Raw genomic sequence first — 11,290 nt, forward strand, 5'->3', positions numbered from 1 at the left:
TCTGGTGATAGTATGCATCTGTCTTGAATAAATGCTGATTATTGTGGCGCTGTTATCTCTGCGTGATCTCAGTCTTCGCGCACGGCATTTTTCTGAATCCGGGCATAAGAGAGGATAGAACGAGTCAAAAGGTTTTAAAGTTTTGGAAATTTTCCCTCTCTTAATAATAGGTCAGTCAAACTTTATTAACAAACCAGAGTTCTGACAACTATCCCAGCATGCACCGCGCGCTGCTTCTTCTACGGGCAAAAATTAAGTCAAACGGCTGCTTACCGTAGTTGCTAGGCCTGTTGTGGCTCAATATTGGTCCATATATAAGGCGCACCGGATTATAAGGCGCACTGTCGGCTTTTGAGGAAATTGAAGGTTTTTAGGTGCGCTTTATAGTGCGGAAAATACGGTAATTTCCACAAAAATCATTTTAATGAACTTTTTAAATCACTATTAGACTTTCACATTTACTGCAGTCATCATAAAAAGTCCTTTAAAGATGGAAACCGATGCATGAAGTGTCAATCTCTCAAATAACCGGACAGCTTATTTTATGTTTGCGGCACCTAGCAAACATAAAATATAATCAGCTCATTTGTGTGGAAACTCTGTGGATTAAAAGAGACAAAAGTCATTTTATGGAAGTCTAAGTCAAAGATCTTTTGGAAACATTCAAATCTGGCAATCTGACAACAGTCTGATAATTAAACATTCATTTCTTATTGTAATTTAGTTATATTTTTAGATTTTATTATTTTTTGTCATTGATTTTCTTTTGTTTAGCATTTTGTTGAAGAACGGTATATTGCTAAATTTATTTGAGTTTTGCATTTGATTTACATCAAATGATGCAAAACTCACTTTATTGAAACATATTATTGAAGAGCAGCTGCTGCACAGTTTATCTATTATTTTAAGGTCAGATTAACATTTTCTGTTTGCACCAGAACCTAATCGATTTGGTTCAAGTATCCATATCAAATTTCCAGTGACTAAATATGACTGAGATCAACTGTCAGTCACTCAATTTAAAATGCCTTTGAAGAAAACTCTGTGATACTCCAACATTTTGCACCATTGCTCAGTTTTTCATATTATCTCACATCTATGGCAAGAGAAAAAAAATACTGTCTCTGACTCAGCTTGTAGACTTGACATCAAGGCAACAGGAAACCCCCTAAGGAAAACCACCTACCTATACATCACCCAAACCATTTTAGATATTTACAGTGTTACTAAAAAGTGTTCAACATCTTACAGAAAGATGTTGAACCACATGCATTAATAACGTAAAAGTATAGGTCACATATATGACAACTTTGACTGGATTTAAGGGATTGCTGTCTACAGATTTAAGGGATTGAATATGCTAAACTTCCCAAAAGATCTTTAAGCAGCTGCCATGCTGCAAAACTCAGCTTTCTAGAAATTTTTACTCCAAGGAGCATATTAATATATTTATATTTTATTTTCTTCTCCTTGAGAAAACAGCCATATAAGTCAGGAAAAGTAATAGGCACAAAGAAAAAAGAAATAAAATAAAACATGCAAATGATTGTGTAGTCACAGCAGCAAAAATATCACATTGGATTTAATATATTAAAAGCTTAAAATTTCTGTGCTCATGTGTGAAAAGGGCTGTAATTTGTGGGCAGGCTGGTTGGTGAGCAGAGGGCTACTCCAACTCACTATCCCGCAGGTCGGCGTCAGTGGGTGGTGGCACTGAGGAAGTGTCGGTAAATTCTGAACTATTACTTCTGCTGATATCACAACTGTCTGAAAAAGAAGCAGAAGAAGTCCCAAAGCCCAAAGACAGAAACATGACAGAAAGATAAACCATAAACAGTTGTAGGAAAATGTGATTACAAGTTTAAGAACAGAAAAACAAGGCGAAAATAATTTGCAAGTGAAAAAGCTGGAGGCACAGGCATGCAAACTGCTAACTCAGCAGACCAGATAAGCTCAGAGAAACAACTTAAAACTGAAATCACAAAGAAATCTAAAAATAAAAATAAACTAACTAGCTGGAATTCTATTGCAACGACAAAATGATTCTCGTTCTTTTTTCACACCACTCACAGTAGGTACATGTTGAGAATACCGGGGGGAACTCCTAAATGAGCAAACTACAAGGTTAAATGCAGGCTTAGTCATGCCTTGCAAAACAACTTCGACTTGATTCAGATCTTAGGAGCTGAATAATTGCTTAGCATTAAACGCTGTCGACGGATCAAACAAGCTACATGCAAATCATGTAGATGGTTATCTGCTCTTGTGCTAAAACCGCACACTGAACTGCAAGACAAGATTTTGTTTTAGTCACACCAAAATGTGGGTGGTCTAACTTTTTCCACAATCTGTGCTCATTAATGATCAACTCTTACCCCTCTTCCTCCGTCGGCCTTCTCCTGCCTCTCCTGCATCATCGTCCCCTTCGTCCATCTCCTCTGATCCGCTGCCTTCTGACCCAGAAATCTCTTCCCCTAGTGTTGCACAAACAACAACAACAACAACAACATTTTAGTCTCTGAAGAAAACACGCATGTTGCATGTTATATATATATATTTTTATTATTTAGCTCCTTACCCTCTTCCAGTTTCTTTTTGAGCTCCTCGATCTCTTTCTGAAACTGCCGTAGAAGGGCGTCCTTGGGATCTTCGTTGATTCTGGCTTTGTTTTTGATGTTTTTAGCCCTGTTAGCATAGCGCAAGGTACTGATGGTCTCGTCATAGTTGTAGTCTGCAGGACCTATATTTGCACACTGGTAGGGAAAGGTATGTTGGGTAAAATTTTAAGGTAGATACAGGTGTAACGACTTTCCCCTGACAACTATTGAAAACCAAACATATAAAATTAGAATATCACATCAAAGAAATGCAATACAGAAATGTGCCTTTAATATCTGTAAAAGAACAACTTGCTTAAAGGTTGTTTTATTTTTTTCAAATAGTACTTTTAAATCCGACACAAAAGCCTTATCAGAATACCGTAACACAGCCTAACAATTAATCCACGTGAGACATGGCATTTTAAAAAAGGCTCCTAATATTGTGTTCAAACTGAAGCTGTACCATCATGGTCTTGGAGTTTCCTCCCAGTGAATCCTGAAGCAAACGGGTCAGTTTGGAGTTTCTGTACGGGACGTGAGTGCTCTTGCCGTCCACCAGGGCGGAGATAACGTTACCCAGGGTGGAGAGGGACAGATTGATCTTCGTTGCTTCCTTCAAACGCTGGCCTGTGGCTCCGGTTTTGCCCTGTCTTTCTGAGCCCTGTGTTTGTTGAGAATAAGCGGCAGTTGGCGGAGATTGTGCAGAACACGTGCAGCGAGGCTTACTTAGAAGTATTCGTTCAAGTTTAAAAAGAAGCAGCTTTTATTATTCATACTTACTGCCAGATCTACAAGATGAAGCTTTCCCATGCGCACATGCTGGTTACCATCCACGCCCTTCTCACTGCACTCGATGGTGATGGTGAAGATGGCATGAGAGCGGGAGCTGTGCTCATTCATGTTTGTAGCACCGACGGATCCTGCACCAAAATAAAAAGAGAAAAAGATCAATTTAAACTTGACATTTAACACTGAAAGTACTGTGTAGTGCTCCTCCAATATCTCAACCTTTTTGTGCAATTCAATAGTACCGCTGGCAGCAAAGCAGAAGCTCGGCATTACGCTACCACCACTATTAATGACAATGGTACAGTGTTCATAAATTTGAAAGCCACTTTCACCAAACATGTATGTGATGACTGGTGATGTCTATTATATTCCAAGATCATGAATTCATCATTTGAATACAAAAACATGTAAAGTATGTTGGATTAAAACTCACTGCAAAGTGCTCAATAAACTTCAGAGCATTGGACACATCACTTTACGGTAAGAAAGAGAAGGGTGAGATTTATCATGAGTAATATCGTTGCAACATCCAACAAAAATGTCACATTTTATCTTTAATTTTTTTTCCATTTCCTGAGCAGATGTGACATACGGTAAAAAAAAAATAAAAAAAAAATAGACATCATTATGTTGCAACTGATCGTGGTGTGAAAAATGTCTTGAGAATATCCCAAAACTATCATTATAAACTGAGGTTTGTGTACAAAAAGTGTTATTGATATACTATTTTCTAATTGACACAGGAAGTCTGTATGTGTAATTTAAAAATTGAACTGCAACACTTCCTGGATGAGCCAAATTCATATATGTCATATGTCAGAGGCAGTAAATTCTCTGTAAAATGACATCAACAAAGTCGTGCGTGCAAAACAGGATTTTTTTTGTTACAGCGGGGAAGGATTACCAGGAGTTCAACGCCTTATGCACACTGACTTAACAAACAGAAGCCTGGGTCTGCAGTGCATTTCACATAATGCCGCCTTAGCATTTTTCACTACAAGCAACAGACTTTCATTTTGATGACAGTCAGAAGAATAAACACACAATCCCTCCTGCACCACGACTGCTGTGTGCACAAAGAGAAAAATCATGGAGGCTATTTTCAATGAGCTTCGAAATATTTGAAGTCATAGTAAAGGTTTAAAGAAAGTTATGTGCTGGAGCATAGCATGCTCGTTTAGCAGGGGTCACTCCTGTCCCCCCATATGTGATAAAAATAAAGTTTTGCCTGAAGCAATTCAATAACTGGATTTGGTATGTGTCAACACAGCAAATAAAAAATTTATATTATTAACATGATATTATACGACTATAGACGAATACTAATACTACTAATAAAAAAAGTTGATGGCTTCACTGTTAGTGTTACTTTTAGTCTGTAATAATGTTTTGCATATGTTAAATAAAAACAAAATTAAAACAGTATTGATCATCTTGATGGATTTGCACAATAATCAATATATTGGCCAGAAGAATGCCAGAATACTTCAGGCAAAAAAGTCAAGCTAGTAAGTGAAACAGGCAAACAAATCTAAAAACCAAACACACACTGCTATAAGCTAACAGACTCAGCATTAGCTGCAGGGAGAGATAGTGGAGGTCTGAACAAAACTCTCTGCATTCATTCTTATCTTTACAAAAACATGTGAAATGTTAACCACAACAGTGTGAACAAGAAGAAAAAAAATGTCCACATTCGACGTATGAGGGTGACAGTCTGGATGTCATGGTTAAAACGCGGATACTGCTAGGTGCTCCAACACAATAATCATACCTTGAAACTGGTCTTGGCATGGATAAAGATGGCTAACTTTACATTTCTGGAATAGCCTTACCGGAACCAGGCTTTAACTGTATAGAAAATGCAAGAACTAGGCTTGAAAGCTGGGTCAGTTTCAGCAAACAAACCAGTTTAATGGAACTCTATCAATTTTATCTGGAAGAAATGATCCAATATCCAGCCAGATACAATCATTGAGCCTTTATGCAGTTGCATTATCCCACCCGAGAAAAATAATTCAAATAATCCATTCAAACCCCAAATGTATTATGACATCTGTGCCCAGTCGAGGTGCATGTGAACCTCAGACAACAGCAGAATTTCTCATAGAAACAAGAGTTGATAGTCAGTTATATGTGTTTCATGCTTGATCTGTTGCTGTCATGATTCCTTATCAATTCAGTGGTTGTGCTTACGATTTTTGTGACCGAGAGTCATAATCCTGTCCATGTCATCAGCATTATTTACAACATAACCAGAGAGATCTTTGATGTACACGCCGACATCAGGTCTTTCTTTGACCTACAAAAAAAAAAAGATCTTTATCACTGAAAGTTGCAACAACTGCAAGTCCAAATTTAGAGTTTACCAAAGACAAATGACAACCACGACTTTTAAGACAACTCGTTGTGCAAAACCTTTATAATCGGTCGCAAAATGTATATGTCCCATTACCTCAAGCCTTTGCAACTGGTCCTTGCCCAGCAAATCCCGCACTTCCTCATTGTAAATCTCCAGGTACGAAACACGAACTAAAAACCTGTCAAAGACAAACATAGAACTAATTACATTTTAAAAAGGCTGATGTAGGAATATACACAGTTGAAACCTTTCAAAGAGCCGTGTGTATATAAATGCTTTCACCGTAGGTGTATATCCCGGGGGGTCGGGGGTCCGGACCCCCCCAATCTTGGAAAAGTCTAGAATTGCCTCAACCAAAGAAATCATGAAAGAAACCCTTGTATTTAAACAATATCAATATAAAAAAAGGCAATAGAAACGAAGAACAAAGTAAATCCGCCATTTATCTAAGAAGAAAATAAGAATTAATTTGTAGGTTCCCCCCGCCCCCTATTGTTAGAACAATGGTTCAGTAAAAAGTGAAGGAGGAGCAACAGCTGCGCTGCTGAATGACACAGGCTCCGTTAGAGCCGCTGAAGTGAGGAGCTAGCTGTTAGCTGTGGCTCTGCAGCACTAACAAAAAACCCTCCAGTAAGTAAATATTTAACCAAAAGACATGTAACACGTTTTATTAACTTTCACTGCTCAATAGGAAGAAACACATTAACAATAAAAATCAGAACAAAGTTCATTATTTCAGCTGAATCATGATAAACTGCCACCTTATGCGTTGGAAATCAAAACTAGCTAAACTGATACATTGTTTTCATAGACTTAGCTCCTTTTTCTGTCAAAGGTAGCCAATATTTCAATATTTAGCTCTCTAACTCTTACTTTAATAAGAAGAGTTTGAAATGGGATGGGGCAGATGAGCGTTAGCACTAGCCGACAGCTCTGTATGGAAGCCGAGAGCAGAGGGGCCCCTGCAGCTGACAGTAAAAAAAATATAAAGTATGCCTTTATTTCTTACCTCCTTCAACGTAGAGCCTTTAAAACCATAAAATAAATTCTGAATATTTTTCTAGAAAACTCTGGTGCTGACCTTTAAGTTTAAGTTATGCTACTTCCCAGATATTCAATTCCTACATATTTTATAGGTTCTCAGCCATCCAGGAAATTAAACCTCCTTATCCCCCCAAAAAAATAAAAGTTTAAAGCAACTTAAGTTATAATTTAAATAACACATGATTTGTATTGAGAACCACTGCAATAAATCAATATTTATGAGAAATTTTATTAAGTGGAGTTACTTATTAAAACTTGTTTTTATTTAGAGCCTTAAGTTTTTGTAAAGGTGTAGCAGAAATTAGATCAGTGACTCTGAACCAAACTCAGATCTAAGCAACATTTGAATCTTAGTTTAACTTCTATGGGTCTCAACAGGTTGTTATTCATTGCTACTTACTAGTCATTTTTGGTGGTGCAGCTTGAACACAATAAAAAAAAAATTAAACCACATTTTACGTTACATTTGACTGTAATTTTGCCGACCCCCCTAAAAATTGCTCTTAAAAATATGTCCGTGTATGGTCCCCCCCAATAATGAGATGGGATTTACGCCTTTGGCTTTCACTTTGCTCCCACAATCTAGATTAGGGTAAAAAATACAAACAAGCCAATTACAGGAATATATAAAGGAAATTGATCACCAAATTAGCTTCGATTATGACAAGTCATTGTATATTTCTTTAGTAGGATTTAATAAGTATGTGGGTAAAATTACTTCTCCTGAGCTCATCCAGAGAACGACATATGTTTAACTATAACTAGTAAGTAGGATAAATTATGTTCAGAGCTTAGCAACAGGAGAGCTTCATGCTTATGCGATGCTAATACGACACAGCTGTTCAGAAACAAAACCACGTCACACACTTTACAACTTTAAGTACAGTTACGAGAAATAGATTCAATTCCATGGTATTGGTTAGTAAAACTTGCCAGTCACTTAGTTGTGTCATATTTCCAAAATGACTATCAAAGCTGTTAATCTACCAGTGAAAAGCTCTGTTTATCAGCTGCAATCTAAAAAGAGGGTAGACCACACTAAGGATATGAAATGTTCACCTATGTCAAAAAAAAAAGAAGAAAAAAAAAATCCTAGCTCAGCTCTATCATGTAGTTTGGGTGAACCAGTGTTCACAAGAAAAGACACCAATGCCTATCCTAGTTTCTGCAAGCAGCATTTCCTGTTTCCTGTTCATGTTTGTATTACGCTTTAAGGTTTGTTTCCCAAGAGTATCTGGCAGAAGCATTAATATGCTTTTGAACATCTTTACTTTAGCATCTTAAGTAAAACTTCAATGTATTTTGCAGGGATTTTATGTGACAGACCATCACAAAACAGTGTATAAATAAAGTGGAAAGAAATGCGGCACTACTTGCTCTGTATTATTATTTTCATGGGGGTTTTTTTTGTTTTGTTTTGTTTTTTACAAAAAATAAAAGAGTGCATTGCATATTTTGTAAACTGCAGCTATCACGCTCAGATTGACTATTTACCTCATTGGTAAGTATGCAATGAGGTAAATAGCATACTTATTTCATTAAATGTACTCCCCCCTCTCAACTTACATTCTATGTATCAAGAAGAACTGATGTTCACAGATGCTCTCTGGCCAATGTGACTGAGCCTGAGCTAATTTGGAATGATGTGTAATAAAGTCGGTCTCTTCATGTGAAAACCTGTCACTACTAAAACTTTTTTGAAGGCGGTCCGTCCATCGTCTATACCTGCTTATTGTTGCAGGGGAGCTGCTGTCTATCTCCAGCAGTCACTGGGCAGAAGGCGTGACACAACCTTAAAACCCGTTTTTCTTTTTTTTTTTTTTTTTTTTGAAGTTTGATAATTATGCAGAACTTTATCACATAAAATACGACCATGTTTGTGATTGTAATGCTACAGAATGTGTAAAGGGATATAATAAAACGTTGTCTACAGTCTGATTTCATACCTTGTGTCGCCCTCTGCCTTGGCAATGTGTCCAAAAATATGAGCAAAAGAATTTGGAATAATCCCTCGAAGCTCTGGTACCGCCCTCACCCCCTCCATGGTGAAGGTTTTTCCTGTGCCAGTTTGCCCATATGCAAAAATTGTGCCTGGATGTGGGAATCAAAGAATATAATTCCATCATTCCTAATAATATGGATTGACGAAAATTGAAAATGACAAAGTATTAAGTACAAGGTCTTTTGGGAGTACTGTTATGTGCTTGTTATAAGCCACACTACAGTAGTCCCTGCAACGACTGAAAGTTAACTATTTCAATGCTTTAACAGAGCTGATTAAACAAATCGTTTCTTTAAGGACAACAACTGCACCGTTATATCCCTCTAAAACGGAATCGATGATTGGGCGGGCTGTGAGGTTGTAGACATCTAGCTGCTTGCTGTCAGGCCCAAACACGGTATCAAAGGTGAATGTCTTAGGAGGTTCGTGGGGGGTCTCCAGTTTGTTCACCGTTATGGTACCACGGATCTCGTCCACGATGACGGCCGGCTTGTAGGCCATCATCTTCTCCTTCTGGTTGAGGGGACGACATCTTACCACGACTTTGACATTATCGCTGACTTCCGGTTTCTCAGCCTTACTGCTCTGAAATGGATAAAAATAAGAAATACTTGGACTTATGGGCATAGCTGACAAAAAACATGGGATATGCTACATGCACACACGGGATCATTTTTGACATCCCTAATGAAGTTATGCAGAAAAAGTATTGTGGAAAAACAGTGGTGAGAAAAAGTTTTTGCCCCTCTTGATTTCCTTTTTTTTTTTTTTTGCATGTTTGCCACACTTAAATGCTTCAGAACATCAAACTAATTAAAATATTAGCCAATCCTCTCTCATGAACAAACAAAAGGAAACAGTGGCTGATTTTCAGATCCTTGTTCCAAAACATAAAGCTAAATTAACACAATATATCAATATCAGCCCCTATACTTACATCCTACAGAAAACCCAATGTCTTAGATAAGTGAAAGAGAGGAGCCAGGATTCTGGACAGTCTAGACAAGGCCAGGGGTCTCCATCATTGGTCTTAGTTGCTTTCCTGCAACTTTCAGATGGATTTGCTACCACACACATGAATCAAATGGAAAGGACAAACCTCAGCAAATTCTACAGAGGCCTGGTAATTAATTATTCATTTGATTCGTGTGTGCTGGAACAGACTCCAAGGAGAAATGGTTAAAAAAAAATCCCTCTCTCTGTTTGCTCCAGTTCAGTGAAACGTAACAAGAGAAGTGCTGCTCCATTGGCAAAGGATTGTTGCATTGACAATAACTGTGTACTGATTTTGTTATAGCAATTATAGCATGTGATTTTAGTCCGCAAATAAGTTGTATATTTAAATTAAAGGTTGGATTACTACAATTTTCACTGCGAGACTATTCTGCTAAAATGAAAGATTTTACAGCTTTTAACGCGTTTTTATCAGGGTTGCAATTACATCTGTATGTACAGACGCAATTTACCGTCTCATAAACACCCCATAACAGAACACGGAGTCTAAAGCAGACACAATAAATGCATAAATCAATCAGAGCTGAGTGGTTTTAATTAACCCTTTATGGGTCAAAATGTTAAAAGATGTTGCTAGGTAACGACGTTAAGGTCTCTGCTTTGACCGTAGCTGGCTGGCTAATAATAACTGCAATGTTCACTTACATGGAAGAAGCGAACGTAAACTAAAAGCTATTGTGATAAAATACACCCAGTAGTACATAAAACATTAAAAGGAAACGGACAGTTGTCAGATGCCTTTACCATATCTCTCTATCCTGCAACAGCTACGGTAACTGATATGCTAATGATGCTAAGTGGGGTTAGCATCACATCAACAGAAGAAGGGAGGAACCCTACTTACGAACAAAACAAAACAAAACAAAAACATACAAAAAGGCGTGGCGACTTACCGGCATAGTGAGGAAGTGGAATGTACTATATATGGAGGCTTCTAGACGCTTGGAGCGATCTGTACATTTGATTTGGGGTTACTGCTCGCTGAATTTGTGCACCAGCGATGTTGTGATTCTCATCAGCAGCTCATGGCCGTTGGCTTGTCAGCTCCAGTCTGAGTCGGTGTGCGCATGCGTATCCACTGGTTTCGACTGGCCAGTACAATGGATCAATTTTCATACAGTAATATCTATTAGCCCTATTTTGCATAAGTTCATTTGGTAACTCTACAGTTTATTAAACCATAGAACTGCTATTTTAATAACAAAAACGAGCACTCTGAGCTATTAGTCAGCATAATATCTGACTAAAAGATATTTTATAATACATATTTTTTTCGTATTGTAGGAGTCAATGTAACAAATGTATTGGCTCCTTACTCTGTATCCAGTACCTTCCATAGCCTATATGTAAAATGCTATAAGTTAATTTCTCATTATCTAGCTCTCAAAAAACTAAGACTAATTTTTTTTTTAAATTTGGCCTTGAAACTCAACACAGACAAAAAAAATAGATCCCTTTTGTTTAATATTCCAGAAAAAA

At 37.5% G+C, this 11,290-nt stretch overlaps 1 protein-coding gene across 1 annotated transcript in view; it reads right to left on the reverse strand.

Annotated features, from left to right (window-relative positions):
* kif3a (kinesin family member 3A) overlaps window positions 1-10,870 on the reverse strand; it is a 28,468-nt gene extending 17,598 nt beyond the window's left edge. Inside the window, exons 1-10 of the mRNA XM_016669611.1 lie at window positions 10,705-10,870; window positions 9,109-9,382; window positions 8,742-8,886; window positions 5,845-5,929; window positions 5,586-5,691; window positions 3,381-3,520; window positions 3,064-3,261; window positions 2,579-2,753; window positions 2,376-2,474; window positions 1,681-1,767 (exon numbers count right to left, since the gene is read on the reverse strand). Coding sequence (XP_016525097.1) covers window positions 1,681-1,767; window positions 2,376-2,474; window positions 2,579-2,753; window positions 3,064-3,261; window positions 3,381-3,520; window positions 5,586-5,691; window positions 5,845-5,929; window positions 8,742-8,886; window positions 9,109-9,382; window positions 10,705-10,710 — 1,315 coding nt within the window. The 5' untranslated portion in view covers window positions 10,711-10,870. The remainder of the gene's footprint in view (window positions 1-1,680; window positions 1,768-2,375; window positions 2,475-2,578; window positions 2,754-3,063; window positions 3,262-3,380; window positions 3,521-5,585; window positions 5,692-5,844; window positions 5,930-8,741; window positions 8,887-9,108; window positions 9,383-10,704) is intronic.
* Between the last annotated feature and the right edge of the window lie 420 nt (window positions 10,871-11,290).

This window comes from Poecilia formosa, unplaced genomic scaffold (assembly GCF_000485575.1).
Source record: "Poecilia formosa unplaced genomic scaffold, Poecilia_formosa-5.1.2 Scaffold26, whole genome shotgun sequence".
Classification (NCBI taxonomy): Eukaryota; Metazoa; Chordata; class Actinopteri; order Cyprinodontiformes; family Poeciliidae; genus Poecilia; species Poecilia formosa.